This window comes from Grampus griseus (genome assembly GCF_964374135.1).
Source record: "Grampus griseus genome assembly, chromosome: 19".
NCBI lineage: Eukaryota > Metazoa > Chordata > Mammalia > Artiodactyla > Delphinidae > Grampus > Grampus griseus.
In genome coordinates this window covers 22,203,581-22,231,169 of record NC_139013.1, presented here as the reverse complement: position 1 = coordinate 22,231,169, position 27,589 = coordinate 22,203,581, and the positions used below count along the sequence as shown (strand labels likewise).

General features: G+C 38.4%; 1 protein-coding gene across 1 annotated transcript; it reads left to right on the top strand.

The window, feature by feature from the left end:
* The first annotated feature begins 349 nt into the window (after positions 1-349).
* On the top strand, positions 350-27,110 carry LOC309836585 (UPF0547 protein C16orf87 homolog). The gene is made up of 4 exons (XM_082676699.1): positions 350-516; positions 6,591-6,687; positions 19,217-19,399; positions 25,605-27,110. Exons 1-4 carry the CDS (start codon positions 451-453, stop codon positions 25,721-25,723), a joined length of 465 nt encoding a protein of 154 aa, XP_082532825.1. The 5' UTR covers positions 350-450; the 3' UTR covers positions 25,724-27,110.
* The last annotated feature ends 479 nt before the right edge of the window (positions 27,111-27,589 follow it).

Sequence of the window (27,589 nt, the reverse complement as noted above, 5' to 3'; positions counted from 1 at the left end):
CCGGGGGAGGGGGCGGGCTCAGCACCACGACCCGCCCTGTCTGTGCATTCGTTGGTCGAGCCTGACGCCCGTTACTGCCGAGTCCCGGCCAAACCACGCCTCCACGCTGTTCGTCTGGCCCAGAGAGGGCGTGTCCATCGTCCCACCGGACAATCCAGTCGGTCTCCTCTCTTGAGAATCGATACGCCCTAGAGGACCGGAGCGGCGTGGGTGGGGGCGTGTTCCGCGGTCCCTCGGAGCCCGCGCACGCCGCGCCCCGCCCCCTCAGCACGCAGGCTCCGCGCGAGCTCGCGCAGGCGCGCGCGCGCGCGCTCTTCAGAGCCTCACTCTGGCCAGCGGGTACCGACGGGCGGAGGCTGGGCTGCTGAAGTACGAGGGGCGGAGCCCGGGCCGCCGCCGCCGCCGCCGCCGCCACTACTGCCGTCGCCGCCGCTGCCACCAGAGAGGAGCATGTCTGCAACTCGAGCCAAGAAAGTGAAGATGGCCACCAAATCATGCCCCGAGTGCGACCAACAGGTGGGCGCCGGGGGCCGGACACCGGGCACACGGGCCGGTGGGGCGGGTGCGCGCGGGCGGGCGTCCGTTGCCGGCGGCCGCTGGCTGTGGAGAGGCCGCCTCGCCGGGGTCCCAGCGGCTGAGCGTGTGGGCCGGCCCTTGAGCACTGGCCACCATGGGAGCCCTCAACCGGCCGGATAGAGCCCAGGGGTTGCCGGGGAAGCGCCCGGGGCCGCGGCCCGGCCGGTGCCCACCTGGCGGCGATCAGACGGGCGAGTATCTTGCCCTGTGGCCAGCGGCGTGAGAGGGGGCGTGGATTTATCGTGAGCTGACGGGGCGCCCTGTTCGGACCCTCCCAGAATCGCCTGTCCGGCTCCGGTGACAGCGGCAGGAGTGTGGGGCAGCAGCCCAAGTGGACGAGTTCGGTCCCTCAGCCCCCTCCTGCCCTGAAGAGAATCCTCGATGTGTCGACTCTGAGTCTGGGCTCCTGGCTCCGAAATCCGCCTTCTGCCAGGCAGGGTTGCTTTGTTCCCGTTTCAGATGTGTACGGTGGACCCCCAAAACTGTCTCCCCGCGACCTGGGCGGATGCTTAAATGTGACAGGCCCGCAGTGTAATAGTTTTAAGTTTTGGCGAAATATGGAGATTTTTTCTCTTAAATATATTTATTATATTTTTGACGTAAATAATCGTGAATCCTTTCTGTACATGGTTTTAAATGGAACGTTATTGAATGACGCCCCCATTGAAGCCCTTCCTGAGCGCTCCTCACTTGCCCCTACCCGCCGCGGTATCCACTGTTAAAAATTTGGCATTTTCTGCTTCCAGATCTTCTAAAATATATATATGTGGTTTTATGAATTTTAAATGACTGCTTTCTACACAGAATTAATGGTGTCATAGCTGTAAGTTAAAAAAATCTCATCTTACCGTTTTAGTTTAAGGATGCCTCATTTTTTACTAGAATAATAGAAGTTCCTCTAAACCTTATAATCGAATGAGTTAAGACTCTCAGTTAAAAGCATTAGTAAGGGCCCTATTTCACGCCAACATGCAGATCTGGGTGTGTTTTTTTCTTTTCCACTGAGAGGATTTTTTCAAAATGATTACCTCTTCTCCCTTTTTCTTTCTTTCCTTTTTTTTAAATCAGGAGTAATTTGAAATGGATGAAGACTTTTTTTTTTTTTTTTTTTTTTTTTTTGCGGTACGCGGGCCTCTCACGGTTGTGGCCTCTCCCGTTGCGGAGCACAGGCTCCGGACGCGCAGGCTCAGTGGCCATGGCTCACAGGCCCAGCCGCTCCGCGGCATGTGGTATCTTCCCGGACCGGGGCACGAACCCGCGTCCCCTGCATCGGCAGGCGGACTCAACCACTGCGCCACCAGGGAAGCCCTGAAGACTTTTTTAATAAGCTGATTTTAGTGCATACTTTAAGGAGCAAGCTTAAAGGTTGATCAAATCTTTTAACAGAAAATGTTACATGTTTTATTCAGTATCTTTTATGGGCAATGATAGATATGCTGATCAGAGGAAGACTGTGCAAGGAGAATTACGGTTTATTGATTGATTGAGTTTACTGAGTATGCATTCTAAAAACAATTTAGCCATGTTTTCCAAAACAGAGTTAAATTTCCTTTCTTTTCTTTTAAAATTTTTGTTTGCGTTGGGTCTTTGTTACTGCGCGTGGGGCTTTCCCTAGTTGCGGCCAGCGGGGGCTACTCTTCGTTGCGGTCCACGGGCTTCTTATTGCGGTGGCTTCTCTTGTTGTGGAGCACGGGCTCTACGTGCGAGGGCTTCAGTAGTTGTGGCTCGCGAGCTGTAGAGCGCACACACAGTAGTTGTGGTGCGCGGGCTTAGTTGCTTCGCGGCATGTGGGATCTTCCCGGACCAGGGCTCGAACCTGTGTCCCCTGAATAGGCAGGCAGATTCTTAACCACTGCGCCACCAGAGAAATCCTAAATTTCCATTCTTACCATTAAACTAAATTTGTTAAATTCTGAAAAAGTTGGACTTTTCTATTTAAGTCTCCTTGTTGAAGATTATTTCAATATTTAAATCATTTCCATTTGTTCCGTTTAATTGTGCAGAAGTATAACGTTTACATGGTATGCATTATGCATTCCAGTTTCTGTAGGGCATCAGTTATTGCAAATCCTGACCTTGTTGTATTTGGCATACAGTAACCTTTTGGGGAAAATAACCTGTTTTTAATATCCTCGTTAAAAAAAGAGGAAAGGATAGTAAACTTGTAGGAGTCCCTGTAACTATTCAACAAAACGTGATCAGCATTTTATTTGGAAATATCACATTCTGTTTTGTTGTTACACACACAACCTCCACTCCAGCTGCCATAACAAAATACCATAGATTGGGTGGCTCAAACAACAGTAATTTATTTTGTCACAGTTCTGGAGGCTGGAAGTCCCAAGATCCTGGCAGAAAAGAGAGCTTTCTGGTGTCTCTTGCAGGGACACTAATGCCATCCTGAGGGCTCCACCCTCATGACCTCATCTAAACCTAATTATCTCATCTCCAAATAATACTATCACGTTGGGGGGTTGGGGCTTCAACATACGAATCTGTTGCTGGGGTGTTTTTGCGAGGTGGAGACACAATTCATTCCATAAGAGGCTACAACAACATAATTTAAAATGTTGGTTTGTAGTGTTCTTTATTCTAAATACTTAAGAGAAGATAACATACATGGTGACTAATTCAAACTTTTGGTGATTCTTAAAAGCGATTTATCTTTTACTAAAAGTAACTCAATTGAAGAAAATAATAGATTAATTTTAGTTTTCTAGTTATTTGAAAGTACAGTTTCTTATAAATGAGAAAAAAATTATAATCCAGAAAGCCATTTTTAAAAAAAGCTTTAGAATACTGCTGTTATTCTAAGTTGCCTGATGAATATTAAATTAGAATTTAGATATAGTTTATAAACATAAATATAAAATCTTCAAAGTTTGAGGAGATTGCCTCAGTTGATTGGATTTACATAAATTCTGTCTATGTGTGTGTAAGTTGAAAAACAGGTACAGAGATCAGCAACCAAGAAAGACCTAGATTTTCAGTTGCTTTATTACATCCCCTTTTACATTCCCCCATTTGAAAATATAGTTCTGAAACATCTAAACCACAATACTTTTCATTTTCAACGGGTTTCACATCCACTAACTCAAGTTACTGAGCCATTTTGAGTGTAGTAGTAGTCAGGATTCTTATTATTTTTCTGGGATCTCTGGTGTATGTTTCTGTTTTTGCTTTTTTTTTTTTTTCTTTATTACATCAGCTTTTTCCCCCTTTTAGGAAAAAATATTAGGAAATTTTATGTGACATTTAGCAAATATGTCTACTCTACGTAACTTAGATGCTCTTAGCAACAAAGAGTATAGATGGATTCTCTGTATTGTGGTTATTTTTGAGCTTTTTAAAGTCAGTGAAACAATATAGGGTCAGGATTTTGTTTTTTGCAGTTGTTTTTTAAGCCTGTCTTACTTGTAAAACATGCCTACAATCTAAATACCTATTTTTCAAGGAATAAATTGATTCACAAGCCATCAGTAAACAACACTTCAAAGTTTTTTCCTTGCATTTTAAAATCCTGAAAGTATAGCATTAGAACTTTCATTACTGTTGTCTTTGGCATTACAACTGAAATTTCATGGAAGTTTAGGTGTTTGTTTAAAATCCAAATTATACAATAATTTAAAGAGATTAATATAACTGAAGTTGTCTACCTCATTTAATAATTCTTTTTACAGGATCTGTATTGTGGTGGTGGTTAGTTGGGTTTTCTTCAGGGTTGGTGTGAGGGGAAGGAACTTTACATTTTCAAAAGGACCTTAGGGTGACTTAGCTCAGGCACATGAATGTTCCTTGAGCATAAGACACTTTCATTAAGGGACGTAAATCAGCCTGTCAATTGAATTAGTCATCCCAAAGCCGAATGTACATTTCTCATCTAACTGTAGCACACTGTTAATTCTGGACATGGGTTGATATAATTTTTTTGTGTATAAGACAATTAAATTTCAATTTGTTGAGTTTCAATCGCTGAAAGAAAATGGTTGTTGAGTAGCAAAGGGTATGTTGAATAAGAACATCACGTTCTGTGTTTTTTTTGGGTAGCATTAACTTAAAACAATTTATATTGCTGTGGATGTTGTTAATGATGTGTTTAAGTATAAAGGAAATGAGTCAGTACCTTTGAGCTTGGTTTCTCTGAAGATGTGAAATTTTTAAAATGACAAAACATACCTATTTTAGGCAGATTTTACACTATTAAGAAATGTAACATTACATTTTCTGTCATGGTTTGGAAGAATCTCGTTACATTCTTTTTTTTTTTGCGGTGCGCGGGCCTCTCGCTGTTGTGGCCTCTGCTGTTAAGGAGCACAGGCTCCGGGCGCGCAGGCTCAGCGGCCATGGCTCACGGGTCTAGCCGCTCTGCGGCATGTGGGGTCTTCCCAGACCGGGGCACGAACCCGTGTGCCCTGTATCGGCAGGCGGACTCTCAACCACTGCGCCACCAGGGAAGCTCTCGTTACAGTCTTGATAAAGCAAGCTGTTAGACATACCTGGAGTTTGATTATTTTTATAGATTCATTGTTATTTTTCATAAATACAAACTAGAATTCTTTGTTCAGTATTTTTATGCAAAGAAAAGGAATTCTGCCAGAATTCTGATTTAGCTTATTTAGATCACATTTATATTCTAGAACATGAGGCATTCTCTACATAAATGGATGAAAGCTTTATAGTAGTGATTAAACTTTTACATAAGCAGAACAGTGGGCAAATGGAACTTATCTCACAAAGGGAATTGTAATTGGTATTCTGTGAGTACTTTTTGTTGAGATTAATTTCTGATTTTCAGTGAATGTGCCCTGAGTCCAAGGATCATTAAGGTTAATATTAGTGAAACAATTGTGGAGGGAAAGCTAAAGCTTTTTTCAATGATTTTCAATAATATTTGGCTTTATAAATTTATTTATTTATTATTTTTGGCTGTGTTGGGTCTTCATTGCTGCATGCGGGCTTTCTCTAGTTGCGGTGAGCAGGGGCTACTCTTCATGGCCATGTGCGAGCTTCTCATTGTGGTGGCTTCTCTTGTTGCAGAGCACTGGCTTTAGGCGCTCGGGCTTCAGTAGTTGTGGCACACGGGTTCAGTAGTTGTGGCTTGCAGGCTCTAGAGCACAAGCTCAGTAGTTGTGGCGCATGGGCTTAGTTGCTCCACGGCATGTGGGATCTTCCCAGACCAGGGCTCAAACCCATGTCCCCTGCATTGGCAGGCGGATTCTTAACCACTGTGCCACCAGGGAAGTCCCTAACATTTGGCTTTAGAAAAATATTGACAGACTTGAAATGGAGAAAGGAGACACTTGTAAAAATAGTTTACAGATTTAGAAACAGAAGCCTGAAGAGCTTGTGTTTTATCCGACGTCCTTCCTGGAGCTGAGACTGTAAGATACTAGATCTCAACTCCTGCTTTGTCCCACATTCTCTTTTGTTTGTACAACACTTTTGCCCCTCAAACGGGTTGTTGTAAACTTTTTTTTTTTCTATTGGTAGTAATAGGCATCTTACCTGCTCATGTTGGAACCTGGGTTGTTTTCAGTTCTTTACCCTTTTGAAATGTCTTGTAGATCTACCTTCTCTCCATTTACATTCTCACTATTCCAGTGGGGCCCATAATATTATGCTGGGATTACTTTAATGATTTCCCAATCATGCCCCCTTTTCCAATTTATTCTATATAAACTGCTTTCAAACTAATATTTTAGGAAATGCTACCTTTTTCCCCGTATATTTTCCTTGGCTCTGACCCTATTGTGGTTTTCTGTTGTTCACTCACATCAGCACATGTTTACCGTGCATTTGCTACATTCATGGTTATTGTAGTGTGTTACTAGAATGTGAAGATTTAGAGGACACAATACCCATCTCATAATTTGTTGTCAGGAGGTGGGGTTTAAATAAATCCACGATTCCTACTTCAAGTAATTTATCATTCAGTTTAGGAGAGTACATAAACACTGAGAAGTTAAAGAACAGAAAAATAGTAATAATAAATTGTTTCTTTTTTTTGTCTACAGGTTCCTGTTGCATGTAAATCATGTCCCTGTGGTTACATATTTATTAGCAGAAAACTTTTAAATGCAAAACACCCAGAAAAATCACCATCTTCTACAGGTAATTGTGAGAGTTTACCACATTTTTAGCTTTTTGATGTAGAAATTTAAAATTAATTTTTGTGAATTTACTATTCAATTTTTGTTGAAGTTAAAAATTAAAGTCTATTGAAGTATGTGTTTGGTTTTTATTAGCTATTGGAAATCAGCTTATGACATTAGTATGCCGTTTATTCTATTTAAATGTTAACTCCCTTGTAATGCTGATAACGCTTGTAACAAATTTTCTATTTTTTATTTTTGGAGTATGGAGAGCCATTGAAGGGTTTTAAGCAAGGGAGTGACCTGATCTGATTTTTTTTTTAAAAATTTAAATCTTTACTAAAGGTATAATTGACTTCCAATAAATTGTGCATATTTAAAGTGTATGTTTGATAAGTGTTGTCATGTGTTTACACCAATCAGTCACCACAGTCAAGATAATGAACATGTCCACCATTCCCATAAGCTTTCTAGTTCCCCTTTGTAATCTTTCCATCTTGTTTCCCACTCCCCCAGATAACCACCGATCTGCTTTCTGTCACTATTTTAGAACTTTACATTATATAAATGGAATCATACAGTATGTAATCTTTATTGCCTGACTTCTTTCACTGAGCATAATTTAAGATTCGGCCATATTGTTGTGTATATCAATAAGAATTCATTCCTTTTTATTGCTTAATAGTATTCTTTGTGTGGATATGCCACAATTTGTTTATCTGTTTACTGCTTGATGGACGTTTTGGTTTTTCCTCTCATAGTGCTGGTACAATATGTAACAACTTTAAAGTAGGTTTTTGTTTTTTTTTTTTAAACTGGTGACTGAAAAAATATAACCTGATTTTGGTGTGAATATAATTTTTAGATACATTGGTTATTTTTTGTAATTCCCTGATATAGAATATCTAAAAAAATTTTTGTTTGAATTTTACCTTCCCATTAATATAGACAAATTGGATTTGTTCAGCAAATATATTTATTAAAAAATGAAATGTTGTTATTTGTTCTTTGATAAAGTCAGAACTTTATATGTTCATGATCCCCAAATAAGAGTAGATTGATTGCAAGTGTATATATGAGCACCTGCTGTATGCTAGGACTGTTCTAAGCTTTGGGCCTAAAGTAATGAATGAATTTACTATCAAGGCGGGTTCACTGCTGTCATGGAGCTTAATGCATTCTTGTAGGCAGGAAATAGAGAACAGATAAACAGGGAGAATATCAACTTGTGAATAAACGCCTTGTAAGAAATTAAAATAGAGTGCTGAGGTGTGTGACTGGAAGGCTACTTTTGATTGAGTGGTTGGAAGCTTCTCTGAGAGGTGACATTTTAGGCTGAGGCTGAATAGGAACAGGGGGGTAGTAGCCATGATAAGATCAAGAAGAAGACCATTCTTGACAGATGAAATAGCAAATGCAAAAATTTTAAGGTTGTTAAATTTTGGTATATTTTAGGAACAAAAAGGCCAGCGTGGTTGCAGTGTAGACAGTAAAACCAGGAGAGTGTTTGATATGAGGCCAGAGGGATAAGCAGAGGCCAGATTATTTATTTAAGGCTTTGTAAACTAGAGTAAGATTTTGGTTTTTGTTCTTACAGTGTGAGGAGAAACTATCCCTGGGATGTGCAATGAGGTGAGGGGAGGGTGGCATGCTCTGATTTGCCTTTTAGAAAGATCATTCTGACTTCTGTCTAGAGAATAGTTTGTGGGGTTACAAGGTGGAAGTGAGCTTTTGCAGTATGTTAACTGAGTGAGGATGCTGAGTTAAGCAAAGAATGGTTATAGTAGGAGATGATTCAAGAATTACATATATTTATGTCTGTGAGAGGTCTGTTTATCCTAGGTCTGTGGAGAGATGGGAGGAAAGCAGTTTTAATTCCATTTCTGCCTCTGAGTTTGCTCCCTTTCAACATGGTAATGGACTTACTATTAATTCATTAGTTCTTAAAGGCTGTTGCTGGATTGGTTATATAGGAGTCATCCAGAGAACTGTTAAAAATCAATTCCTGGTTCTTGTTTCCTAAGAGTATGATTTGGGTATGGGAACTTTGGAATGATTCATTCAGTAGATTTGCTGGGGTGGCATGTCAACTCAGTTCTGAGGCTCCAAAATGAATAAGACATGGTCCATGCTATTAGTGGGACAATTGTGTTTATTAGTTTTTCACTCAACAAATATTTTTGAGACCCTTCTATATACCAACAATTCAGGTGAGAAATGAGGTAAGGAAGAAATGTAAATGAGGACAGAGAAAAGGGACAGATGCTACAAGTGTTAAGAATTTAGAATCATTTGAAGGAAAGGGAAGACTTTAGAATGACTTTCAGATTTCTGACTGGGATTACTGGTTAGAAAGGGAAGATAAAAGGGAAGACAAGTTTTGAGGGAAAGATGAAGAAACTATGTTTGGATATAGTTGTGAAATATCATCCGTGTGGATTTTTTTTTTTTTTTTTTTTCCCAGTTGGACATACCGTCTGAAGCTCAGGGAATAGCCTCAGCCGGAGAGAAAGGTTTGAATCATCATGGTTGTTGATATCATGGAAATGGATGAGCTAGTTCTATAGAGTCTATAGGGTAGGAAGAGGAAGCAGGTTCAGGGACTGAACTCTGGCAGACTCCAATCTTAAAGGGTAGAAGTGGGTAGGGAGGTCATGTCAGCTGAGAAGAAATGTCAGCCGCAGGAGAACAGCCAACAGAGGTGGTGTTACATAAGTCAGTGTGATGAGTGAGAAGCAGTTCATTATTATTTTACGTTTGGAGTTTCCTAAGGTTCTGTTGTTTAATAAGAGTAGACTTGCGACCTTGAAGTGAAGATGAAACATTGAAGCCTAGAAATCCTAGGGAGGAGGAAGAAGAACCAGCAAGACAAACAAAGAATAGAAAGGACAGAGAAATATCAGGGATAGACTGTGCTGTAGAACAAAAGGAGGAAAGGGTTTTAAGAAGGATTAAGAGTACTCAAAGCCTGGAAATCAGTTTGGTATAGTACAGACATGTACTGTATGTTGTTATATATTATATGAAGATCTGGCTTCAGATTCAGATTCCAGTTTGGACACTCTCTAACAGGTTAATTAACCTCCAGGGGCAGCTGCTGTTTAGTTGTGTTTATGTAGGTTTATAGTACCAACTTAGAGGATTGAAGTGTAGGTGAAGTGTATATGAAAATGTCTAACATAAAGAAAGCTTGGTATGTTATAGGTACTCAATAAATACTAATTTTTACAATTAAATTTCTTTTTAAAAATTTTTTCTGGCTGCATTGGGTCTTCGTTGCTGCACATGGCCTTTGTCTAGTTGCAGCGAGCGGGAGCTACTCTTCGTTGCTGTGCGCGGACTTCTTATTGTGGTGGCTTCTCGTTGTAGAACATGGGCTCTAGGCACGCGGGCTTCAGTAGTTGTGGCATGTAGGCTCAGTAGTTGCGGCATGCAGGCTCAGTAGTTGCGGCATGCAGGCTCAGTAGTTGCAGCATGCACAGGCCCTAGAGTGCAGGCTCAGTAGTTGTGGCGCATGGGCTTAGTTGCTCCACGGCACGTGGGATCTTCCCGGACCAGGGCTCGAACCCATGTCCCCTGCATTGGCAGGCGGATTCTTAACCACTGCACCACCAGGGAAGTCCCCAAGGAAGACTTTTATTTGCATAATTAAACATTTAAAACAAAAAAGAAACATCCTTAAAGCTCAGATTGCACTTATCTTAAAATCAAAGCTATAAAAGATTATTTGAAATTTCAGTAGGTTGAAACCTCTTATTTAATTATTGTAACTTTGTGTGACATGCAGGAGGAAAATAATCCGTTAAGTCATAGATTTATCTAGATTTGAAATGTTGAAAACTCACATTTTGCAAATATACTAATCATCTTTATATCTTCATAACATACATGAAAATAGGGAGATGGGACGCTAGAACAATATAGAACTTTGCTAGCTGAAAATATAGATAAATAAAATCTATTACAGAAGTTAATTTTAAATTGTAAAAATATATTAATTTCGGTGAGAGGAAAAGATGAGTGTTACAAATAAAGCTGTATTAATGCTCAGTGTTTTGTACAAGTGCATAGAACCTCAAGGCAATTAATTATTCTTTGATTCTTTTCTAAATGAGTTAGGAATGTAGTATTGTTTCTTTTATCCTTTTTAGGGGGTCAATATTAAATGGAGATAAATTTTTAAAAATTGACTATGTTGTTCATGTAGGATTTCATTTCTAAATTGAATGGTTGACTGAGAGTTTAAAAAGTAGCCTTGGGCTTCCCTGGTGGCGCAGTGGTTGAGAGTCCGCCTGCCGATGCAGGGGACACAGGTTCGTGCCCCGGTCCGGGAAGATCCCACATGCCGCGGAGCGGCTGGGCCCCGTGAGCCATGGCCGCTGAGCCTGCGCGTCCGGAGCCTGTGCTTCGCAACGGGAGAGGCCACAACAGTGAGAGGCCCGCGTACAGCAAAAAAAAAAAAAAAGTAGCCTTGAGGTTGAGTCTTCATCTGCCAATTTGAAGAAATTTTTAAAAAAAGAAATTAAAGGAAATACTGTATTTCCTAAAATTGAAAGTATCTGTACTGTGGCCTAAACCTTCAGTACTGTAGTAGTAATCTATTCAAGTATTTGGTCAGTTACCAAATACTGACAGAAGCAGTTTTTGGTGAGAACAAACTCTGTTCCAAATCTTTAAATTTAGTTTTCCAAATGGGTGTTCTGGGTGGTTTAGTGACATCAAGGGTGCTATTTTGCATTTAATAACAATGGATATACCTTTAAAATTTTTTCATTATAAAAACTGTAAAGAAAAAGTAAACTGAAAATCTAACTGAGATACTAGTTTATACAAGACTTCCGCTAAAGGTAAGAAAAAGGTTTAAAACGGTAAGAATTTTGGGGCTTCCCTGGTGGCGCAGTGGTTGAGAGTCCGCCTGCCGATGCAGGGGATACGGGTTCGTGCCCTGGTCCGGGAAGATCCCACATGCCGCGGAGCGGCTGGGCCCCGTGAGCCATGGCTGCTGAGCCTGCGCGTCCAGAGCCTGTGCTCCGCAATGGGAGAGGCCACAACAGTGAGAGGCCCACGTACAGCAAAAAAAAAAAAACGGTAAGAATTTTGAACAGCTTATTAGTATTTAACTGTTAATTTCTCAGTGAGTATAAACTTTGGGTTAAGCTTAGTCAAATAAATAACAAAATTAAATAAATTCCATTTTTTATTGAGGGAAGGAAAAAGGGATAAAAATATTAAACCTAATTTTTAAATTATTCTCTAACAGGGAAAGGCTGATAAATAAGCAAAGTCCATAAATGACATACTCACTTTTGTAGTTAAGGAAGAAAAATGGGGAAATGATTATCACCAGTACCTTTTAGAAACCCAAAATGACTGAACATTAATCAGTAGTAAGTGATCCTCAACTCTGAATTACTTGACAGTGAAGATTTGGTTTTGTTATTTCAGAAAACATTGTTCCTTACATGCTAATCACTTAAAATTGCTGTACATTCATATATGGAACATAGTTTTTATTTTGCCTTTTGATGAAAAAATACATACCTTCATCTCTGTGCCTTTCTTTAAAGTTCTTAATCATATAGTTTATATAATGATATCTATATTCATCTTTAAAAGACATTTTTCATAGAATCCTCTGATTTCTTCTAATCAAGACTGATTTTAGGTCTGCTGCACAGCTGTCATGCTAAAATTTCTTTCCATTGTACTATAAGGATAATCCTACTTTTTCTTTTTCTTTTTTCTTTTTTTTAAAGATATTTTGATGTGGACCATTTTTAGTCTTTATTGAATTTGTTACAGTATTGCTTCTGTTTTATATTTTGGTTTTTTGGCCATGAGGCATGTGGGATCTTAGCTCCCTGACCAGGGATCGAACCTGCACCCACTGCTTTGGAAGGTGAAGTCTTAACCACTGGGCCGCCAGGGAGATCCCTACTTTTTCTTTTTTTTTAAAAATTAATTTATTTATTTTGCTGAGTTGGGTCTTCGTAGCTGTGCATGGGCTTTCTCTAGTTGCGGTGAGCGGGGGCTACTCTTCATTGCGGTGCGTGGGCTTCTCATTGCAGTGGCTTCTCTTGTTGCAGAGCACAGGCTCTAGGCGTGTCTCAGAGCACAGACCAGGGCTCAAACCCGCGTCGCCTGCATTGGCAGGTGGATTCTTAACCACTGCGCCACCAGGGAAATCCCAGAATTTAGTATTTTAATCGTTTTAAGTTGTACGGTTTAGTGGCATTAAGTACATTCATATCATGTGCTTAATCATCACCACTGTCCATTTCCAGAACTCTTTTCATCTTCCCAAACTGAAACTCCACACACATAAAACAATAACTCCCCATTTTCCTCCCACTCCCCGCCCCCATCACGCCCCAGGCCACTACTATTCTTTCTGTGCTTGTGAACTTGAATTTGACTACTGTAGTTACCTTCTATAAGTGTAGTCATGCAATATTTGTCCTTTTGTGTCTGGTTTCACTTAGTATAATGTCTCCATCCACGCTGTGACGTGTCAGAATTTCCTTCCTGAATAATATTCGATTGTATGTACTTACTACATTTTGTTCATGCATTGAACAGAAGTTTTTAATTTTGATGAAATCCAAGTTGTCTATTTTTTCTTTTGTTGCCGGTACTTTTGGTGTCATATCCAAGAAATCATTGACAAATCCACTGTCTTGAAGTTTTTCCCCTAAGCATTTTATAGTTTTAGTTGTTATATTTAGATCTTCAATCCATATTGAGTTAATTCTTGTATATCGGGGTCCCCAATCCCCGGGCCGCGGACCGCTACCAGTCCGCGGCCTATTATGAACCGGACCGCAAAGTAGGAAGTGAGTGGTGGGCGAGCGAGCAAAAGCTGCTTCTGCTGCTCTCCATTGCTCGCATTACCTCCTGAACCGTCCCCCTGCCCCGCCCCTTCCCCCCCCCCCGCCCGGGGTGGGAGAATATTGGCTTCTAGGAAACCAGTCCCTGGTACCAAAAAGGTTGGGGACTGCTGTTGTATATGGTATAAGATAAGGGTCCAGTTTCATTTTTTTGCCTGTGGATATCCAGTTTTCCCAATTACCACTTGTTGAAAGTACTGTTTTTTCATGGCTACTGTTATTGAAAATCATTTGACCATATATTCGAGGATTTATTTTTGGGCTATTTTATTCTATTGGTCTGTATGTCTCTGGTAAGGCAGTACTACTTTTTTTTCTTTTTTTTGCGGTACGCGGGGGTGTCACTGTTGTGGTCTCTCCCGTTGCGGAGCACAGGCTCCGGACGCGCAGGCTCAGCGGCCATGGCTCACGGGGCCCAGCCGCTCCGCGGCATGTGGGATCTTCCCGGACTGGGGCATGAACCCGTGTCCCCGGCATCGGCAGGCGGACTCTCAACCACTGCGCCACCAGGGAAGCCCAGTACTACATTTTTTTGATTACTGTAGTTTTGTTAGAAAAGGTTTGAAATCAAGAAGTGTGATTCTCTGTTCTTTTCCAAGATTGTTTTGGCTATTTGGGGTCCATTGAGATTCCATATGATTTTAGGATGGAGTTTTCTATTTCTGCAAAAAAATCTTAATGATATAGTACTTTCAGAAGGTATGCTTTGAAATGTTTTAAGATTTTTTTGTTTCCTGAACTACCTTTGTTCCTCATGTTTTTGTTTTTATTTTGTTTTTGGCCTTGACCAGGGATTTAACCCGGGCCACAGCAGTGAAAGCCCAGAATCCTAACCACTAGACCACTAGGGAGCTCCCTGTTCTGCATGTTTTATCTTGCTCCTTCTCTCTCTCACACTTTTTATTTTCTTCAAATAGCTGGTAATCCTTAATTGCCTGTTGATATTTATAAATGAAGGTCTTGGTTTATCAGTGTAGGTAACTTGCATGAATATCCTACACTGTTTTGAAAGTCTATTTTGACATCTCTTTAGTGTACAATTGGAAGAAGCTTATTGGCAGGCTTTTAGATGTAAATTAGGTGAGCTGGGGAATGCTGTTGAAATCCATGATTGCCAAAATAAGGAAGGTTTCATTCTGGGACAGAATGTGAGATCCTTTATAGTATTTCATTTTTATGAGGAACTGGCTTTTTTGTTTGTTTGTTTCTTCTTTCTGTGTTGTGGAGGGTCAAAGTCCCCTTGAACATCGCTTGATTCCCAAGAGCTTTACGTCTTTATGTGTTACTTTGTATACATAGGCCCAACTGTTCTGCAGTAGTTCTAGTTATTCTGATGATCACCCTGTGGCCTGCTGTTCCTTACTGTACTTTTCGTCCTGTCCTGGGAATATCTTTGGGAAGAAGAGCGATCCCTGCTATAGGAGATATCTCTTATTTTTATTTTGAATTTTAGTGTTTTCTATTCTGGTTACTTAGAATCTGTTAGCTTGCCAGTTTGCTGAAATTCTGTAATTTTAGATCGTTAATAGCACCCTTTCCTGTTTCAAGCACTGCAGGTTTATTTTCCTTTTTCCCTTTACCTTTTTACCCATGTTTGTGCTCATTTCAATAGGATTTTTGAGAAGATAGTGAAATAAATCATGTGTTCAGTCTGATTTTATTTATTCAGCACCACTTAACGTGTAGGTAACGTTCTAGGTTCGGTGAATGAGACAGACAAAAGCACCCCAGCTTTCATAGAGCTTATATTTTGATGGGGGAGACATATTGAGCATATAAATAAATGTAGTAGTAGTAGTAGAAGTAGTAGTAGAAGAAAATTATAGAAAGACTATAGTAGTAGTAGTAGTAGAAGATTATAGAAAGTAACTTGGGCTGGGAGACTCAGAGGGGTGACCTATAAGTTGACATCTGAAGGAAATAAAGCCTGTCTCATGAAGAGCCTTGGGAAGAAAGCTCTAGGCAGAAGGATTAGCAAATGCAGAGACTCAAGGGAGGAAGGAACTTGTTTTATTAAAAGGAAGGCATATCTGCAGAGTACTGAACAAACTGGCTACTGGTATGAGATTAGATGGGTGAGAGGCAAATGTCAGGTCTTATAGGGGGACTTATAGTCTTTGGTCAGGAAATTTGACTTTCTTTTAAATAAAGTGAAAAGCTAATGAAAGGTTTTAGAAAGGAAGCTTATTTATACAGTTTTTTTTAAAGATAATTTTGGCAGCTATTTAGGGAATGTGTTCGGTTGCCCATAGAAGTGGGAGAAATGAAGAAATTGTGGATGTATTTTGCACAGAGTACCTATGGACTTCTATGATGATAGAAGAAACAAGCTGAGTCACAAATGACTACAAGTTATTTGGCTTTTGCAACTGGTTGGTGCTATTTACTAGTATAATGAAGGTTGGAGGAGGGAAAATCAAGAGTTATTTTTTGGCACATCTGAAATGCTTGTGAGTCATACAAGTGAAGCTGTCAGGTAGGCAGTCTAGAGCTTTGGGAAGAAGTCAGAGCTGAAAGTAGAAATTTTGGAACGATTATAACAATAGTTTTTAATGTTTTGGGTCCATGGTTTATCTGGGCTCAGGACAGAGTCCTAAGACTTTAATATTAGAGATGGAAAAGAACCTGCAGGGAGGAGAAGACAGCAGAGGTGATAAAGAGGAATGGCTGGTGAGATGGGAGATTTGCAGAACCTGAAAATCAAGTAAAAAATTAATTTCAAGGAAAAGAGGGGGCTTCCCTGGTGGCGTAGGGGCTTCCCTGGTGGCGCAGTGGTTGAGCGTCTGCCTGCTGATGCAGGTTCGTGCCCCGGTCCGCGAAGATCCCACATGCCGTGGAGCCTGCGCCTCCAGAGCCTGTGCTCCGCAACGGGAGAGGCCACAAGAGTGAGAGGCCCGCGTACCACAAAAAAAAAAAAAAAAAAAATTAATTTCAAGGAAAAGAGTAGTCCTGTGTTGAAGTTTTGAGAGATGGTATTAAGATGATTAAAGAGAGGTGTCTATTAGATTTGCTGACAGAGGTTTTTGTCCTTCTTGATGATCATTTTCATTGAGTTGGGAGCTATACTGGAATGAATTGATGGGTGAATGGGAGGTGAGAAACTGAAGGCAGAAAGTACAGATACTTCGTTTTTGAGAAGTTGGCTATGAAGAAGTTTGCAGAGATGGGTGGGTAGCTGAAGGAACAAACTTATATTCAGTGTTAAACTCTAAAAGGCATACTATAAAAAGCTTTACCTGTTACTATTTCTTTCAACTTTTTTTTTGAGAAATTCTAAGCATACTCTGTCCCATCTACATCCACTCCTTCTCTTGTATATTATTTTAAAGCAAATTTGATATAATTTCAATTATAAATATTTCATTACATGTTTCTAAAAGACAGACCTTGGGACTTCCCTGGCGGTCCAGTGGTTAAGACTCCATGCCTCCAATGCAGGGGGCATGGGTTTGATTCCTGGTCAGGGAACTAGGATCCCATATGCCATGCGGCACAACCAAAAAGAAATAAAATTAAAAATAAAAAAATAATAATAAAAGATAGACCTTTAAAAACTTAAGCACAATAAAAAATTAACAATAATTCCATAATATCAAATATCCAACTGGTGTTGAAATTTTCAGGTTTCTCATAAATGGTTTTTAAAAACAGATTTCAAATAAGGTCCACACGTTGCATATGACTGATATCTTTTTTGGCTCTCTCTTTATCCATTATTTTCTCTTTTATTCCTTGCAGATTATATGTGAAACTATCACTTGTCCATTTGGATTTACTGTTTGTGTCTCCATGGTGTATGTTAACATATTCTTTGAATGATTTCTCTTTTTCTTATAAATTGTAATTTGGATCTAAGGGCTTGATGAGATTTGATTTTTTTTTTTTTTTTGGCAAGACGACTTAGGTAGGTATTCTATAAGGAGGCACAAAGTCTACTTATCTCTGTTTTTGTGATGTTAGCTGCTGTTGATGTTTACATTTAGTTCATTTCAAGTTGAAAATGGTAATACTCTTATTCCTTCTTCAGTTTTTTAGCCACAGTGATTCTAAAATAAGAAATTGCTCTTCATCTACCCTTTTGTTACCCAGTGAGTGGTACAGTTTGAATAGAAAAGGCAGGGTAAATGCTTTATTCTTTTCCTTTATTTCACTTTTCAAAATAGTGAGTTGGTTCTTTAGGTGTTTCAGTCTATTATAGTTATTATTTTTATTGATGCTCAAATTATAATAGTCAACAGGAGCCTCTTCAAGTTAGCCCTTGAGTCCTTTAACAAGATGCTGGTGATCTTAGATAACTTTCTTACAGTTTGGAATAACTAGGTATTCTTGCATTATCTGGCATATGTTAATCTGAGACCTGGAATTAACTAATTCTCCAAGGATATGGTATTTGGAAATAACTATTAATATTTTACTTAAATTTATTTTATTTTATAGTAGCCTATTAAGCGTACTTAATTTATATAGCCTTTTATTTCATTTTATTTTTAATTAATTAATTTATTTATTTTTTGCTGCATTGGGTCTTTGCTGCTGCGCGCGGTCTTTCTCTAGTTGCGACCAGTGGGGGCTACTCTTAGTTGCAGTGTGCAGGCTTCTCATTGCGGTGGCGTCTCTTGTGGAGCACGGGCTCTAGGCACGTGGGCTTCAACAGTTGTGGTAGGTGGGCTCAGTAGTTGTGGCTTGTGGGCTCTAGAGTGCAGCCTTAGTAGTTGTGGTGCACAGGCTTAGTTGCTCTACGGCATGTGGGATCTTCCCAGACCAGGGCTCAAACCCATGTCCCCTGCATTGGCAGGCGGCTTCTCAACCGCTGTACCACCAGGGAAGCCCTATATAGCCTTTTAAATTGTTCTCTTTAGTTCTTGGGATATGAATTTTCTTATATGTTTTGCCCCTTTACCACCATGGTTTTAGGCATTTGGTGAATTTTCTTTCTTTCTTTTGAATTCAGGTACGTATTAAAGCAATTTAAAAAAATTGTTGTTTGTCTTATCCAACCTTTTGATCTGTTTGGAGTGAGAGGGGTGGCTCCTTGCATTAATTAAATCACCATGTTGAGTAAGGTTCCCCTATTGCTATTTATTTGGGATAAACATGCTCTTAGAATGTCAGAAATGACCTCTTCTGTGGATAAAGTGAAAACTGCTTACTTCCCTAGTATTTTTATATTTTTCCTAGATACTTTCTGTTTGGTTTTTATTGGGAACTTTAATATAAATATTATGGCTAAGGTCAGTTTTGCTTCTGTGTATTTGACATATTTCAATCTGTAATTTGGGTAGGGGGAAAAAAGGAATGGAATATTTATTTTCCTTTTGTAATACTTCACCATTTTTAACTTGGATACAGAGAGAAGGAAAAAGGTTGCTGTGGAATTGTGTGAACTTGTAGAGGCTGAAATTAAAAGTATCAAATAAAGAAACTTGTCTTCTGTTATAAGATTCCTACTACCTCATGTGTTAATGTGGATCTGAATTCTTTTGAATTTCTTTCTTTCCTGCATGGGTGAGGGACATATAGATGTTATGGTTGTAGTTTTATAAAATATGCCAGGCAGCAAACTCTAGTGCTATTTAGAAAAAAAAAGAAGAAAGCAATGAGAACATGGGCAAACAGTTCTTGCTAAGCCCTAAAATATATCACTTTTATTCATCCATACAGAAAACAAGCATGAGGCCAAGAGGAGGCGAACAGAGAGAGTTAGGCGAGAGAAGATAAATTCTACAGTAAATAAGGATTTAGAAAACAGAAAGAGGTCTCGAAGTAACAGCCATTCAGATCATATCAGACGAGGAAGAGGAAGACCTAAAAGTGCATCTGCCAAAAAACATGAGGAAGAAAGAGGTATGAGTAAATCCAAGCAGTTGTTTTTTTTTTTTTTTTCAGGTATTAAAGTTTTCTAACATCTGAATTAGATAGTAGTGAAGAAAATGTTTGGTAGGCATTGAACTCCTGGACTTAAAATTCCAACTCATATTTTAGTTTGTAAAAGCATTTCCTCTCATGTAGATGTTTGTTTTAAAAAAGTCACATAAATTTAATTCTTATTGGAAAATTAAAGGCTTAAATTAGATAAAATTCACCTTGCTGTAAACTGATGATAGTAAAGTTCAGAGATAATTTGTGTATGACATCCTGGATAAGTCTGTTAAAATAGTTATACTTTTTTAAAGATAAATCTGAATTCTGTTAAGACTTATTTCAAACTATTATACTGTGAGTTTTAAAAATTTACTCTCAAGTGTTCTTCAGTATGAATTTTTAAATTACTCCTATTCTGTTTCCTATTTTGAGGCAGCTTTTGGATAGTAAGGTGAATTCTTCTTGGTCTAAAACATATTCATATTCTCCTTATAGATTTTCTCTTTTCTTCTGATAAGTAGTGTGTCTACCAATAACTTGTTTGTAACCATCAACTAAAACTTCTCGTTTTCTTTGATTTATACATCTTTTAAAAAACCTTTTATTGTGGAAAATCTAAAAGATTACACAAAAGTAAAAAGAATGGTATAATGCACCCCATATGCCCATGAATATCTTTTTAAAAGTGGGACTTTCAAGCCAGTAATTAAATGAAAAAACAAGAGAGTTGCTTTTTATAATTCTTTAAAAATCTCTCTCAAGTAAATCAACGATATTTCAATTAAAAATAAATAACAATGTTGTTAGACACCACAAAAGCCTCTATTAAAATAATTTCTTCAGTGAAATGTGTTTATAACTTCTTATGTTATTTGTGAGTTATGCTTTGCTTTTTCAGGTATTCAGTCTTAGGTATTCAAATATAAATGTATTTTAGACATTGAGAATTTTTTACCTGTTCACCGTTTCTCTCTGCTTTGTGTGCTTCTATTTGAATAAAAGTGCTACTGTTAGGGAAAATAACTTCACTGGTATAGGTTTTATCAAAGTTAAAGATTTTTTAATATTGTATGGTTAAAGGACTAAGGTTTATAATGTCTTTGACTGTATTCTGTGAAGACTGTGCTTCTATACTCCTTAATTTCCTTGGGTAATTTTACTGCTTTTTCTCTTTCCTTCTATTATGCTGATCTTCCAGAGAGTTTGAGTTGTTTTCTCAACTTGAGGGTGCTTCTTTAACAATGGGATGATCAGAAAATATATGCTAAAGACTGTTTCAGAATGAAAACTAGGTAAAGAAAAGTCAACAGAGGGGCTTCCCTGGTGGCACAGTGGTTAAGAATCTGCCTGCCGGTGCAGGGGACACGGGTTCAAGCCCTGGTCCGGGAAGATCCCACATGCCACAGAACAACAAAGCCCGTGCACCACAACTACTGAGCCTGCGCTCTAGAGCCCGTGAGCCACATCTACTGAGCCCCACGTGCCACAACTACTGAAGCCTGTGCACCTAGAGCCCGTGCTCTACAAGGGAAGCCACCGCAATGAGAAGCCTGCGCACCGCAACGAAGAGTAGCACCCACTCGCCACAATTAAAGAAAGCACAAGCACAGCAACGAAGACCCAATGCAGCCAAAAAATAAAATAAATACATTTAAAAAAAAGTCAATGGAGAAAAAAGAAAAGAGGGAAATACTGCTTGGCCCAGAAAACAGAACATTCTTTACAGTTGAAGTAAAGGGAATATAACCCAAAGAATGGAAAAGGAATGCTTCTAGTCAGAGGAGATGAGAGAATAGATAATGACAGTCTTTTATTTGGGGAAACGAAGGCTCTGTAGTTGTGGTAGGACTATATATGCAGGTTTGGATCTTTTATTTCATGTTAACTTGAAAAAAGTGTTTATTTGGTATAAGTTGGTTTCAGGTATTTTTAGTTTATTATAGAAAAGTTTTAAGAAAGCTATTTCTAGAGTAAGATATGCTTTTAATACAAACAGGGAGGACCTCAAGGAATTTTTGTATAATAAAATAGAATCTTTTAATGTAGGCCAGGGGCAAGGGCATTCAGCAAACTTTTTCTGTAAAGAGCCAGATAATAAATATTTTAGGCTTCGTGGGCTATAGGGTCTCTGTCATAGCTAGTCTGCTCTGTCATTGTATCTGGAAAGCTGCCATAGAGAATACGTAAATGAATGGGCATGGCTGTGTTCCAGTAAGACTTTGTAAAAACAGGTGGGAGGCCAGATTTTGCCAATTGTATTTTACCAATTTTGCAGGCTGTATTTTACAAACCCTTAAGGCAGACCATGTTTTCTAAATATAATACTGATAGAAAATATGAACTTTTGAAATGTCTATATATTTTAGAATAGACTTCTTTGATATGCTTCTTAGTGTTAAGTAGCTACTTAAATTCAGTATTTATTGATTCCCAGCTCATAGGCCCCTTGAAGAATTTGAAGCAAGCTTTACCTTTATTCTAATAAGGAAAACCTGACAGTGTGTCTAAAAGCACATTTTTAATTGGCTTTACTGTTTCCTATGTTTTGAAAAAAATAGGAAGAATAAGGAATGAAAAGGAAATCTTTTTAGACATCTAGATAACAACATTATGATAAAAGCCAACCATTAAACTTAACAGTTTTGGATGGTTTAAAATAAGTCTTCATTTTATATGTGGGGGGTATGATTATTCTGGATATTAGTAAGTAGGAGTGACATTTTTTTTTTTTTTTTTTTTTTTTGCGGTAGGCGGGCCTCTCACTGTTGTGACTTCTCCCGTTGCGGAGCACAGGCTCCAGATGCGCAGGCTCAGCGGCCATGGCTCACGGGCCTAGCCGCTCCGCGGCATGTGGGATCTTCCCGGACCGGGGCACGAACCCGTGTCCCCTGCAGCGGCAGGCGGACTCTCAACCACTGCGCCACCAGGGAAGCCCCAGGAGTGACATTTTGACTGATTGAAATATATTGGGCAATTCTGAATACCTTATTAATGAACATAGAGAGTTAATGTAGACTTCACGTTAAAGATGGTGGATTGAATAAACACATCTAGCTCTGCACCCTCCCCAAATCCTAGTAAAATGACAAGGATGAAAGGGATTTTTTTTTTAAAGGGCCAAGTCCCACAAGGGCAAGGAGTGGGAGAAGCAGCAAAATTCTGCAAAGTGCTAACTTCTTTAGCAGACCCAAGAAACCCAAATTGTAAACTCCTTTGAGGAAAGCTGAGAAAGAAACTGATTTTTGTTTCACATCTGCCTAAGGTCAGGAATTTTTACCTCAGTTATTGTCTGAAAGTGTAGAGGTGAAGGTGAGGCTAAAAACAAGACTATTTGAAGTCTGTGTTTCAATAGCCTGCTAGGGCTCTTTACCCTGACCTCCCCTCCCTGCAAGTTTATCCTTTGAAAGGGAAAACACAGTCTCTGGTCTAGGAAACACCAGGCATCATTGAGGGCAGGAGTACCAAATTAAGATGAGGAAGATTAGGTGAAAATTGGAGATGGTAAATACTGAGTTCTCCAGTCAGGCTTTCACAGAGGAATAAAAAAATAACTTGGATATGATAAGTTTTTGCAGGGAGAAGAAAAAAATTAAAACTACCATTAATATTCTTTGTAAGAGAAGGTATGGTAGTCATGAAAGAAAAACAAGATGATGTTTAAAGGGAATTGCAGATGTCAAAAAAGTACCTGGAAAATGAACTTTAAAATGAGAATCTCAAAATATATATATATGTATGTATATGTCTATACGATTTGCAGAAATGTAAAACTTTAACAGAAGCCTTATAGACAAAATTGAAGAAATGTACCGGAATGTATAGCAATAGGAAAAGAGATGAAAAAATGAATAAGAAACGTAAGAAATTTAGAGGACCAGTTCGAGGTCCACATCTGTAAATAATTGATGTTGCAGAAGAAGAACATAGAAGATGAAGTAGATGGGAAGTCATCAGTGAAATAATTCAAGTAGTTTTCCCAAACGGGAAGGACATTGAGTTTCCATATTGAAATGCCTCACCAAATTCCCAGACCAATGGATGGTTAAAACTAGATATTATGCCAAAGCATATCATCATAAGTCATATCTCTCTGGTTAAAGGGAAGGTCCTTCAAGTGTTCAGAGAAAATAATCAAAGTGGTACAGTGGAATACTACCCAGCAAGGAACAAACTACTCATGTATGAACAACATCAGTGAATTTCAAAAACATGTTGAATGAAAGAAGCTAGACACAAAACAGTACGTACTATACCATGGCACTTATATGAAGTTTAAAAACAGGCAAAATAAATCTATGGTGGTAGAACAATGGTTGCTGGTGGGGTGGGAAGGGATTGACTGGAGAGGAGCATGAGGGATTTTCTGTATCTTGATTGTGGTATGGGTCATCCAGTTGTACACTTATGATCTGTATATTTAACTGTAGTAAATTTAGCAATAACTTAAAAAATAACTGTAAAAAGTGGTATACGGTTTTCTTAACAGTGACACCAGTAGTTGGAAGACAGTATTTTGCCTTTAAAATACTAAGAGGAGGGCTTCCCTGGTGGCGCAGTGGTTGAGAATCCGCCTGCCGATGCAGGGGACACAGGTTCGTGCCCCGGTCGGGGAAGATCCCACATGCCACGGAGCGGCTGGGCCCGTGAGCCATGGCCGCTGAGCCTGCGTGTCTGGAGCCTGTGCTCTGCAATGGGAGAGGCCACAGCAGTGAGAGGCCCACGTATCGCAAAAAAAAAAAAAATACTAAGAGGAAATATTCAAGTCTTTACTCAATCACACTATTAACTAGTGTGAAGAAAGACTAAAGACACTTTCTAATATTCAGGGTCTCAAAAAATTTGCTACCCATACTCCCTTTCCCAGGAGGCTACTGCAAGATATATGACATCAGTGAAGAAGTAAACCAAGAAAGTATCCTGGACCTACGGCACGGTGTCCAACTCAAGAGAGAGATGAGGAGAATCTCCAGCATGATGTTGACGAGAGATCTCCAGATGATAATTGTGCAATAGGCCTAGAAAGCAACCATTTCACATTGGAGCATAGAATTTCTTCAAGAAGATAAGATTGATATGTGTAAACATTCTGAAAGATTTATCCAACTAGGAGAGAGTTTGGGTTCAATTAGTAATGAAAACTAAGCAAGTGAAAAAAAAGAATCTCTTCAGTGAAAACAGTGTACAGGAAAAGTAAAATCATTTACACAGTGAATAATGTAAACACAATATTGATCTCATCAAAATGGTAATATAACTATAATGGGAAGATGTGATAAGAGTATGGTGGGGGCAAGAGACAGAAAACAATAAATCCTAATATTTCATGGTGGAAAGTCAATTAATAATGCCTATAACCAAAAATCCAAGATGTTGCATCAGATAAATATGTTACTTAGGTAAAAACCAAAAGGAATACCTGGAAAAGTAGTTTTATTTGAAGAGTAGGAAATGTGCATGAGGGAAAGAGGACTTCTGTTTTTTTTGTAACACGTTTTGTAAAAATAATTTGACTCTAAACTATTTTCATGTTTAACTTTGATTAAAAAGTCAATACAAAACAAAAAACGAGACAAATGTGGAATCATAGTAGAGCCTGAAAAAAATCATTTTGGAGAATATACACAAAAGATGTTAATCGTGATTTTAGCTGGCTCATAAGATAATAGGTGATTTTTCTTTTTTCTTTTTCTGTATTTTTCAAAGTTTCTACCATGGACTTGGATTACATTTGTAATCAGGTGGGGAAAAGTAGAAATAAATGTTGGTTATTCATGTTTTCCATAGCAGGGCTAAGGTGAAGAACTTAATATATTCATAAAGGCACCATTGATGTTCAGAAGGGACCATATTTAGGGTGAGGAGATTCATTTTGATTGAAACAGCTCATGCTAGTGAGGAGTAAGAAATATTTGAGATTCTTATAGAAATGATATCGATATTAGACTGTGTGTATAGAAATATATACAGTCTCCATTTAGTCTTAGAATTGAGTTCATGGCATTTTAGTAACTCCTTTGTGTAATTTTAAAATTTCAGTTCAGTAGCATAATACTTTATAGCAGTTAGTGTATGTTGTATTATTATGTATTATATTTATTGTCATTTAAAGGAATACTTGAAAACTTTAAAAAAAAATACTGCATCTACTGCCTTTATATTAAAAGCTTTCCCTTTTTCTTTTTAACAGAGAAACAGGAAAAGGAAATTGACATCTATGCTAACCTCTCTGATGAAAAGGCTTTCGTGTTTTCAGTCGCCTTGGCAGAAATAAATAGAAAAATTATTAATCAAAGACTTATTCTCTGATATTTGTCTGCAAAATGTGTTGAAACTTTCTTCAGGATTACATCAGCAAATTCTCAAACAGTTATGAACTCCCAGGAGCATTCTGACTGCATCAATAAGGGCCATTGATTGTTTTTTTTTCTTTATCATTTAGCCTGTGGCACACTTTGGGAGCAAAGCTGCAGGCTTGGACTGTTCTGGGATTTCCTTGTTTACCAAGGAGTATTGTCAGTGTTTTGTGTTTGGGATATAGTGTATTAACCCCCACCCCCCACTGAAAAAAAGAAAAAATGCTGGATGGCTTTTACAAGATTAAGGGGTAGGGTTGGGAGTGGAAGTAAGGAAACTAGAGAAATAAAATGATAGTTTGCAGGTTTGCCACCAGAGATGCAATATTTTAAATACTTTGAGAAAGAGTGACTTTTAAAAATATATATTTCAGATTTTCAGCACTAACATTGCATATTTGCAGTTCATTTAGTAAATTGGCAATTGATATTTTATTGAATGGGGAATTAATAATATAGACTGTAAATTTTGTCTTAAATTGATTTTTTTCTTGGCCTTTATTTTTATAACTTAAGGTATGAGTTATATTTTAGAAGCTACTTTCTAGTTTGGAAGTTTGGGTGCTATATGAAGAAAAACATTTAAGGATATATCATACTTCAGATATTAAACACCTTGTTTTCTTGAATGTAATTTATTTATTAATTAAAAAAAATACTTTTTTGCTCTCAAGATGGTGCCTGTTAACCTAAACATAAAATATATTTATTACATGCAAAATATTTCTTAGATAGCCACTTTGAAGCAGTAATGTTCTTTCTGAATGGATGTTCATTTATACATCCTGAAAATTATTTAAATTGTTACTTAACCTCACTCTGGAGGAAAAAAATAAACCTTAATATTGAAACTAATAGATTAAATAGTTTGGTATAAGCTTTTTGTTCTAGTGAAGTTTTGTGAACTGTATTTAAATTATTAATTTTCTAGTGTTAAATGATAATTGTTTATATTTGATTTGTTTTATATAAATGCTTTTGCATTTTTGTATATCGATTTAATGCTTAACATATTCAAACTTGATAATGACTTCCCTTATTTTAAGTGGACTGTGGCCTCCCCGCACCCCCCCTCCCCCATCTGTTTGGAAGTCCTGAAGCCTTATTAGGGAATGTAGGCAGCAGTTAGACTTAGCCCTTACTTAAGAGAACTTTCCTTTTTAATTTCAACAACAGCATTGTCAGCTTCAGAGTGCATCTCCCATTACCTCCCAGAAGAAAAGAGGTTTACCTTTTTTTCTACTTTATTTAAATGGTAGCCAGCAGAGGGAGCTTAAGAGGTTCTCTAGGTAGGATGTAGGATTTTTCCTAAGAATTCCTTTTCCCTCAATCCCCATATTTACCTGCAAGTACTACTACAATTATCTTGTATGCATTTTAAAGCCCTAGTAATAAAGTTTATTCCCAGAAATGTTAATGTGATTTTATCTATGAAATATAAGAAAAGTTTAAATTTTGAGAAAAAAACTTAAGATTAATATCTAAAAATGCTTGTGAACTTAATATAGGCATACCTCCAAAATATTGTGGGTTCAGATTCAGACCCCTGCAATAAAGCAAATATTGCAGTAAAGCAAGTCACATGAATTTTTTGGTTTCCCAGTGCATATAAATGTTATGTTTATACTGTACTGTAGTTTTTTCAGTGTGCAATAGCAGTATGTCTTTAAAAAATGTATATACCTTAATTTAAAAAATACTTAATTGCTAAAAACTGCTACCCATCATCTGAGCCTTCAGCAAGTCATAATCTTTGCTGGTGGAGGGTCTTACATTGATGTTGATGCTGCTGACTGATCAGGGTGAAGGCTGGGGTGGC

What these genes read in the sequence shown, in the direction of transcription:
- LOC309836585 (XM_082676699.1), top strand. Translation starts at nt 451, where the DNA reads ATGTCTGCAACTCGAGCCAAGAAAGTGAAGATGGCCACCAAATCATGC. An exon ending in AAAATCACCATCTTCTACAG is followed by an intron (nt 6,688 to 19,216) that starts GTAATTGTGAGA and finishes TCATCCATACAG; the next exon opens with AAAACAAGCATGAGGCCAAG. An exon ending in AAAACATGAGGAAGAAAGAG is followed by an intron (nt 19,400 to 25,604) that starts GTATGAGTAAAT and finishes TCTTTTTAACAG; the next exon opens with AGAAACAGGAAAAGGAAATT.